General features: G+C 44.6%; 1 protein-coding gene across 1 annotated transcript; it reads left to right on the top strand.

Moving 5' to 3' along the window:
- The first annotated feature begins 408 nt into the window (after positions 1-408).
- On the top strand, positions 409-9,201 carry LOC310705095 (uncharacterized protein). The gene is made up of 5 exons (XM_083499515.1): positions 409-947; positions 2,359-2,440; positions 2,733-2,815; positions 3,761-3,887; positions 7,308-9,201. The coding sequence occupies exons 1-5, from the start codon at positions 546-548 to the stop codon at positions 9,011-9,013; spliced, it is 2,400 nt and encodes a 799-aa protein (XP_083355641.1). The 5' UTR covers positions 409-545; the 3' UTR covers positions 9,014-9,201.
- Positions 9,202-9,812: the final 611 nt, after the last annotated feature.

The following is a 9,812-nucleotide window of genomic DNA, read 5'->3' as shown; positions in this document are numbered from 1 at the left end:
GGCCCTGCCCATACCTGGCCCTCAGAGCAAAGAAAAAGGGACCCCACCCCAGGAGTCTGTCTGGAGAGCGGCAGAGAGTCCAAGTGCAAGAAAAAGAGACAGAAGCAGGGGAGTGGGGGTGGGGGGAGCAACTCATGAGGACCCCCAGGTGAGGACCCCACTAGAGAAAAGCATCCATTTATCACAAGATACAAATGACTCCCTTGTCATTCGGTTCTGACTTCATGCATTGACTGGAAGGCAGCAGAAACCAGGTTGATTAATCTGACAGAAATCCCTTCAGTTGCCTCCACATTCTCCTCCTCTTTCTTTTCAGAAAGATAGCTCATGGACTGGGATCTGGTGCAGTCCAAACCTGGTTTCCAGCAAGACTCATCCATGCTTGCTCAGGGAACCATTCCCCCCCCCCCCCGTCCTACAAATTCTGTAACAGAACAATGTATTTGCTTTGTAGGATTTGCTAGAGCTTTTCACCTCAACAGACAGAACTCGGCAGAAGACCAAAGGGTTCCTTTTGATCTCTCAGAGGCTTCCTGAGAGCACAGATGGATGAGCAAGACTCAGCTGGCCCTGGAACAGGAAGAGGCCATGCCAGCCAAACTGGGAGCAGTGGGGGATTCTGGGAAAGCTCTGTGCAGAAGATCCTGGATGAGGAGGACACCCTCCGCTCAGAGGTGCAGAGCCAGCAGTTGAGGCAGTTCTGCTGCCAGGAGGCCAAAGGACCCCGAGAGGTTTGCAGCCGACTCTACCACTTTTGCCACCAGTGGCTGAAGCCGGAAAGGCACACGAAAGCTGAGATGCTGGACCTGGTGATCTTGGAGCAGTTCCTGGCTGTCCTTCCCCCGGAGATGGAGAGCTGGGTGAGGGACTGTGGAGTGGAGACCAGTTCCCAGGCGGTGGCCCTGGCCGAAGGTTTCCTCCTGAGTCAGGCAGAGGAGAGAAAGCAGGTGAGATAAAGTGCGAGATTGGCTCCATTATTATCAAATAATGGAGGCATACAAATTGGACAAAAAAATTGGTTTCCAGGTGGAAAAATCAGAATTGGAAACAGAATTGTTAGATCCGAAAACCAAGAACTTGTTAAGAATGTATAACTTGCTGTTGAAATGGAACACTCAGGATGAAACGGTGAAATCAGCTATGATTAAATGAGCACAAGATGTAGGACATAACATAATAATGGCTGACTGGGAACGGTTATGGACCACAGGTATGAAATTTACGGCATGTAATGCCCTAAGAGAAAATTTAATGAAAATGAATTATAGGTGGTACATGACACCAGTTAAGCTTGAAAAAATCTACCATTTGCCCGATAATAAATGTTGGAAATGTAATGAGACTGAAGGTACATTCTTTCACCTTTGGTGGACGTGCCCAAGGATTAAGGCATTCTGGGAGATGATTTATAATGAAATGAAAAAGGTATTTAAATATACCTTCCCTAAGAAACCAGAGGCCTTTCTCCTGGGCATGGTCGGCCAATTGGTGTTAAAGAAGGATAGAACTTTTTTTATGTATACAACAACAGCAGCAAGAATACTCAACGCGAAATATCGGAAGACACAAGATTTACCCATCCGGGAAGAATGGCAGATGAAGTTGATGGACTATATGGAATTGGCGGAAATGACTGGCAGAATCCGAGACCAGGGAGACGAGTCGGTGGAAGAAGACTGGAAAAAGTTTAAAGACTATTTACAGAAATACTGTAAAATTAATGAATGTTAGAAAAATGTTGGAATGAAGTTACATGGCTTTAGTAGAAATGTTATAAGGTTTTAAGTATAAATAGATTAATAGAGCAGTAAAGGGAAAAATAAGGTTAGAATGTGTTAAGACAATTATAGGATAGAAAACAGAGGAAGATGGAAAGGAATTGCTGAAACAATTAATAGAAGTGGAATACAAAAAGGGAGGTGTGAGGAGGTCGTGGAAATTAGTGAAAGAAAGATAAGATATTGAAATTGGACTGTGTTTTAAATGGTTTTTGTTTTGTTTTGTTAGTTGTACGTTAGTGTTTTGCAGTGTTTTTTTGTATTGTTTTGTATTGTATTGTATTGTTGTATGTTTTTTCTTTTTTGGTTTTTTGTAGTGTTGTTTTCAATTTGTTGGAAAACTAATAAATATTATTATTTAAAAACAAAAGGGGGAGAAAGCAGGTGAGAGAGACTTTCCTCTGGATACTCCCAAGGGGCTCCAAACAGGACAGAGAACATCCCATAATAGTCTGCTGATGGCCCATCTATTTTCTGGGAAGGCATCCATGGAATGAGATCTCGTACCCTTCAAGTCTTTGTTATTCTCTTTCTAGTATTTCTCCCCATTCTCTGTTTTGAATCCTTGTTTCTTTCTCAGGGAAAGGATCTCTTTGCAGAAATGGACCTGGATTCCTGTGAGGCAGAGAGACCTCCGTTGGACACCAGAGAGAGGCCACTGGGTAAGGAGGAAGGTGGGTTTTCTCCGTTTGGTCTCGTTCTGTTGGTTTTCCAACAGAGGGTTTCTTTTCTGAGGGTTCTTTTCACCTTGTTTTGGGGAGAGACAGTTGGGAACAAGGGTCCAGAGGAGGGGAGATGTATTTTTGCACAACAAACATAAAATGACCACAAACCTCCAAATGCTTTCAGCAGGTAAGGCTTTCTCAAAGGCCCATCTGTAGTTAGAGATGCCCTGTTTCACCTGTGAGAGAAGCAGGCACTCCTGGTGTCCTTTTTACATTTTTTCTCTTGCAGGTGGCGGAAGGATGCCAGCAAGACCTCCTGATCCATCTTTTCATGGGGGCAGAAGGGAAGCAGCGGCTGTGGAACCATATCAGGTCAGGGGAAGCTGCCTTGTGGAGACAGAGGCCGAGGGATGGAGCAATGTCATGGACTGGTTGGGCACAGAGGAATGGTGGGAGGAAGCAGCTGGGGAACCAGGAAGGGAAGATGGCTGAGAGCCCAAGAAGTGGAGGTAGAAGAAGGGTGGGCGGTCAGAGGGGGAAGAGGGGGAAGCCTGGGAAGAGGAGGTGTCAGAAGCTGAAGGGGTTACAGGGCTTAGTGAGCTGGGAGACTCTGTGGCAGAATGCAGTGCAGAATCAGAGGCAGAAGAGGAAGGAGGCGAGTGGGAGAGGAAGGTCGAGAGGCAGAGGTGAGTCAGGAGAAGGAGGAGCCACCGGTGGCTCCCTCTCCTTTTGCCAGAAGCCGCCCTCCCTGCTTGTCTCTCAGACCCAGGAGACCCCCTGCATTGCAGGAAACTCTGCTAGATCATCCAAGACAGATGGCCATCCAAAAGAGGCTTATTTTCTTTCTAGATTGATCACTGAATGCAAAAATTGGTTTCTTAGCAGTGGACAAATGAGAACAAATAGTGGCCTGGATTCACCTAACCAGCCCCATCTACTGCAAAATGGGGCTTGCTCCAATTCCTCCCCCTCTCCATGCCCCCATGCCCCCCTTGGATTTGACTCTAGGGCATTGGGAGGGAACCTTCCCAGAACGGCTCACAAGGAGATGAGAAAGTGGATCCTTCCATTGGGGAAACTGGAATGCTTGCATAGGCAGAATGACTTGAAAAACACAAGGTGGAGTGCAACATATTTGTGCAGAAACCAATACCCATAATTAAACTGCAGATTAAAATAAGCATCCATAATTAAAATGTGCAGCAAAGGAATCGTATTAAAACAACACTGCAATGTACAGGAAGGAAACAACAGAGCATTGTGTAGCAGATCCTATTTCTGCTGTCTCAGAGGAAGATATTTCCCTTTTTCTTTTAGGGTCCAGTGTGCTTTGAAGATGTCGCTGTTCATTTCACGGACGAGGAGTGGGCGCTGCTGGATCCTGACCAGAGAGCTCTGCATAAGGACGTCATGGAGGAGAATCGTGGGATCGTGGCCTCTCTTGGTAAGGCTCCCTGTGGGAACGTTATAGCTGCCTGGAAATTCAAAACATACCTCTATGGGACCAACAACATATATTTTCACGGAGCTCAACCGTGGCCCCTATATCACCTGGGAACTTAACACCCCCACAATAAACAGTAAATTACAGTTTTTTCTTTGAACAATCTTCCTCAAATTATTCCTTTTTCTACCATGATTGTGTTAGGATATTGATGTTCCGTTCCACCTAAACAGATGTGTGGAGCTATTGTATGTCACATGTCTGTTTACATTCCAGCACAGCTTGCTGGGAACTTCCGTTTGTGTATAGCTTTTGCCTCATGCTTCCTGCTCTTAGACATGAAGGAGAGCAGACATCTTTTTCTTTGTCTTGACCTATGCTGAATAAACAGCTTGTAAATATGCTTTACATATGCCTGGGTCCACCCTTATGTCGTGAAGAGTTAATTACTCTGCTGATTAGAGGGTGCTCCAGCTTCTGAAGAGTTCTGAAGCTGCGGGTCGCTGTTTGATGCTGTTCCGAGGACCGGAGTTTGCCCGGTTACCGGCCGGTGGGCTGGAGCCAGCTGGGGGCCTGCCAAATGCCCCCGTTTCCCTTGGACGCATCCCAACAGATTGGGCTGGTCTGAACTTCAGAGGCCATCTTAATGTTAGTTTTTATTGTTCAGCTCTGGCCCTTGAGCTGATACGGCTCATCTTGCCTTGAGCCCAGCAGAGTAAAATCCCAGAGTCCGCAAACGAAAGGATGAAGCAGGTATGGTGCTACATTGTGAAAAGCTTTATTCCTAAACTATGCTGAGAGCATACAAATATACATCTTGTCTCTGTGAGAAGCAGAGAGCAACTCTCAACGAAACGACAGAACAAAGAAACAGGAAACCAGTGAACGTCACATCCAGTTTCCCTTTCCCGTGGGAACCCAACAGTAACTTGACTGTGGAATGGAAACATAGTCCCATGACTTGCAGCTGCTGCTCAGTGAGGGAAACAGAAACTAACACTTAAATGTCAGCTTCAGAATTGTTAGGAAAGCTGAGTAGCTTCAGGTTTTTGTTATTGCTCCTGTCAGTCTTGGGTTGACCAAAGAGAGGACTGGCAGCGAAGCTCAGGTGCTGCCAGCCAGAGAAGAAGCAGGCCTAGGGAAAGGAGAGTTAGCAGCGGAAGGCAGAGAGGAGGGGGAGAGGAACTGTCATCTGAGCTCTGAACAAAGGGGAGAAGAAAAAGGGAGACAGAGTGACAGGCAGCTGTGTGAGAGCTACAGGAGTGAGTCAGACGCTGGAATGCAGGAAGCATTCTCTGCCAAATTTAAAGATACTGGAAGAGAAGGTGGGGGCTTCCTTGCTGGGGAAGGGGGAGGAGCTCAGTCTGGGCAACTCCATCTTGTGGGGAGGACGATGAGTAGAGGAGCTCCGTCCAAGTTTGTTGTTTTAGCAATAACTCTGAAATTATTAACAGCCAGAGTCGTCTCACGTTTGTGGGAAAGACCAAGCCATATCAAGGACTGACATTGGAGATGGAGGGGATGCCATGACTGGGCCAAACAAAATCCATCCCAGAGAAGAGCTAGACTTATTCAATTTCAGGTAGAAGTAGCAGTGGTGGTGGTGGTGGTGGTGATGATACAGTTGTACCTCGGTTTACAAACTTTCCGGAACAGGACTATTCTTAAATCAAGGTACCACTGTAGTAATAATAATAATTTTTGTTTATACCCTGCCCATCTGGCTGGGTTGCCCCAGCTACTCTGGGTGGCTTCCAACACATATATAATCATGAAACATAAATAGCACTAATCTGATTCCATATAAAAAGAACATTAACTTTAAAATGAACAACTTCTACTAGTGGCCAAAATTTTGGAAACCTTTTGTGAAAAGTGTATTTCTGAGGTTTGATGGCTCATAACACCACTTTTGTGTGGAGTAATACCATAAAATTATATAGCAACGGAAAGATAATTTAATGAAGAAAGTAATGCAATGACTTTTTTGAAGGAGTATTTATTGGAACAGCGGTCATAAAGTGAAAACGTGAAACCTTTGGTAACCATTGGTAACCTTTAGCTTTAATTACGGCGTTACAACCCCTTCCCATGAAGTTTTTAGTTCTGCAGTTCCCATGAAGTTCCCATGAAGTTTTTAGTTCGGCTTTATTGCTGGGTTGCCTCTGATTAACAAGTTTCTTTAGTCGGCCCCATAGATTTCCGATTGGGTTAAAGCGTGGGCTATTCCCCGGACATTCCGGCAGTGAAATATCATTATTTTGAAAGCACCTTTTGCACACAGCAGCAACATGACATAGAGCTGAATCCTGTTGAAAATATATAAATGCTCCGGTATCTGGGAAAAGATCACCTGCGGAACACTTCAGTTTGGACTAAAGTATTTCGTTTTATGTATTTTGGGGGCATTTACATTCCCATTAATGACGCAAATTCTGCCCACACCTTTTGCTGCCATACAATCCCAGATCATCACAGTGGTCTGGGTGTTTCACGGTCAGTGTAATGCAAGTAGGATGTAAATCTTCTCTGATTCTTCTCCTCGCGTATTTCATGCCATCACTACCAAGAAAGGAGATATGGGTCTCATCCCTCCAAATAACACTGTCCCATTGTTCCACTGTACAGTTAACATGGGTATCATCTTTTCAACCTTTGTTTGAGAGATAACAATGGCTTTTTCCTTAGAACTCTAACATTTAGACCAATCCTTGCACTCAACTTCACATTACATGGCTCGATGTCATCTTGTATACACCCAGATGATTTTCTTCTGTCATATAGGCACAGTCTCTCCACTCGTCCATCGTCACTTGCCTTTGTGCACCTTTCCCTGCCTTGACAAGTCTGATTTTGTAGTGACTGAGTCTCCTTATACCTCTTCCAAAATATAGAAATGCCAGCTTTGCTTATGTTTTCCCCAATCTCTCTTCTAATTTCTTCATAACTGTAGCCTTGTTCACTTAATAGTACAATATTACATCGCTTTCTGGGTGATCAGTCAACGTTTTGTGCTATTTCTATAATTTTATTATGTTTTACAACTTAAGCAAATTGTGCTTCATTTTTCTGGTTATTTGGCTACAATGTTTGATAGAATCCGGATAATTAAACAAACTTTGTTGAACTGCATTCTTGATTAAATTACATTTCCGTTGATATATAATTTTATAATATTACTCCAAAAGAAGTTGACTTTTGAGCCATCAAACCTCTGAAATACATTTTCCCCCCAAAAGGCTTCTGCAATTTTGACCACTACTGTATATCAAACAAAGCAACATTCAACAACACATCAGAATCTCATAATAAATATGTTGGTTAATGACAAACAACACATGTAATGAACACACACCCAACTCCCTTCAGTACTTCTCCATTTGTTCCTGAGGCTCTAATCCCTTTTTGTCTCCAATGCAGATTGTGATGAAACGGAAATCGAGAACAAAGGTGACCACGACAAAATCCCCAGAGAGGAGAAGCCACACAAAAATTTAGAGTGTGGAGAAAGCTGCAGTCAGAGCTCCCATTCCACTTCCCATCAACAAAATGTCATTGGAAAGAAAGTCTATCAGTGCATGGAATGTGGAAAGCGCTTCAGTCAGAGCTCCCATCTCATTTCCCATCAAAGAATTCATACAGGAAAGAAACCGTATCAGTGTGTAGAATGTGGAAAGAGCTTCACTGATAGCTCCAGTTTCACTAGGCATCAGAGACTTCACACAGGGGAGAAACCCTATCAGTGCTTGGAATGTGGAAAGAGCTTCAGTCAGAAATCCCATCTCATTTACCATCAAAGAATTCATACAGGGGAGAAACCCTATCAGTGTGTGGAATGTGGAAAGAGCTTCAGGAAGAGCTCCCATCTCACCTCCCATCAAAGAATTCATACAGGGGAGAAACCCTATCAGTGTGTGGAATGTGGAAAGAGCTTCACATGTAGCTCCTCTCTCACTTCCCATAAAAGGATTCATACAGGGGAGAAACCCTATCAGTGTGTGGAATGTGGAAAGAGCTTCATTCACAGCCACAGTCTCACTTTCCATCAAAGAATTCATACAGGGGAAAAACCCTATCAGTGTGTGGAATGTGGAAAAAGCTTCACTGATAGCTCCTCTCTCACCTCCCATCAAAGAATTCATACAGGGGAGAAACCCTACCAGTGTGTGGAATGTGGAAAGAGCTTCACTGATAGCTCCTCTCTCACCTCCCATCAAAGAATTCATACAGGGGAGAAACCCTATCAGTGTGTGGAATGTGGAAAGAGCTTCATTCACAGCCACAGTCTCACTTTCCATCAAAGAATTCATACAGGGGGGAAACCCTATAAGTGTGTGGAATGTGGAAAAAGCTTCACTGATAGCTCCTCTCTCACCTCCCATCAAAGAATTCATACAGGGGAGAAACCCTATCAATGTGTGGAATGTGGAAAGAGCTTCACTGATAGCTCCTCTCTCACCTCCCATCACAGAATTCATACAGGGGAGAAACCCTATCAATGTGTGGAATGTGGAAAGAGCTTCACTCATAGCTCCTCTCTCACCTCCCATCAAAGAATTCATACAGGGGAGAAACCCTATCAATGTGTGGAATGTGGAAAGAGCTTCAGTAAGAGCTCCTATCTCACTTACCATCAAAGAATTCATACAGGGGAGAAACCCTATCAGTGTGTGGAATGTGGAAAAAGCTTCAGTCAGAGCTCCCATCTCACTTTCCATCAAAGAATTCATACAGGTGAGAAACCCTATCAGTGCATGGAATGTGGAAAGAGCTTCACTGATAGCTCCTCTCTCACCTCCCATCAAAGAATTCATACAGGGGAGAAACCATATCAGTGCTTTGAATGTGGAAAGAGCTTCAGTAAGAGCTCCAATCTCACTTCCCATCAAAGAATTCACTCAGGGGAGAAACCATATCAGTGTGTGGAATGTGGAAAAACCTTCAGTCAGAGCTCCCATCTCACTTCCCATCAAAGAATACACACAGTGGAGAAACCCTATCAGTGTGTGGAATGTGGACAGAACTTCTATCAGAAATACAGTCTCACTTCTCATAAAAGAATCCATACAAAGGTCGGAAAAAACATTATACAGCTTTTGGAGCCTGGCCAATCCGCATCTTTATAAACAGGCCTTTAGCTGATTGACATCTACTGCCCTTTTAATGTGGTTTTTTGTGTTTTTATGTTGTAACATTCCTCAGACCTGTGGGTGTAGGGAATAGGTGCCAACTATTAAAGGCCTGGGGGTCTTTGCCCCCCCCCCATAAAATATTTGAGGAGAACCTTCGGTTGGCCGCCCGATATATGGCGGACGGGAGCTCTTTCGCCTGAAAGAGCCCCGGCGATTTCAAGATTGGGGTGATCGTGAGAGCGTCGCGGAACCCTGAAAAATACCTCAGATTGAGCATTCTGAGAACCTGGTGTTCCGGCGGGTACCCTTAGCAACTCCCCTGCTCCCCAGTAAGCGCTAGTAAGAGCTCCGAGAGCGAGCGGGATTGGAGACGGTACTGTGGAATCAACTCGCTTCCTTCACTGCGCGAAGCTCCAAAGCCCGGTGATTGTGAGTGACCAATTTCTCGGACTAAATTAAGATTGGAAAACTGTGAGTAAAAAGGATTTGCATTTGGACATTAAACTGGACTGGAAGGGATTTAAACACAGAGGTCGATCCCTTTCCACTGAAGAGAAAGTGAAAGCAGTTACCACTGACCGAAGCCGTAACTTTAAAAGACGTGCTAAAAACTTTCAAGGAAATATTCCAAGCCCCTCTTTCTGCAGGGGGAAGGGGGGAGAATTTGACTGAATTGGGACCCTGCATGAGATAGATTTGACAGAGAATAGACTCTTGCTTTCTGGAAGCGGACCTCCCAGTGAGGAAAGGCTAGACTCCATTATAACGTCACAAAGGGAGAGGAAACTTTCAA

This window comes from Podarcis liolepis (assembly GCF_965112155.1).
Source record: "Podarcis liolepis genome assembly, chromosome: 4".
Lineage (NCBI taxonomy): Eukaryota > Metazoa > Chordata > Lepidosauria > Squamata > Lacertidae > Podarcis > Podarcis liolepis.
This window is presented reverse-complemented; position numbering and strand designations above follow the sequence as displayed.

What these genes read in the sequence shown, in the direction of transcription:
- LOC310705095 (XM_083499515.1), top strand. Translation starts at nt 546, where the DNA reads ATGGATGAGCAAGACTCAGCTGGCCCTGGAACAGGAAGAGGCCATGCC. An exon ending in CGGCTGTGGAACCATATCAG is followed by an intron (nt 2,816 to 3,760) that starts GTCAGGGGAAGC and finishes TTTTTCTTTTAG; the next exon opens with GGTCCAGTGTGCTTTGAAGA. An exon ending in TGGGATCGTGGCCTCTCTTG is followed by an intron (nt 3,888 to 7,307) that starts GTAAGGCTCCCT and finishes TCTCCAATGCAG; the next exon opens with ATTGTGATGAAACGGAAATC.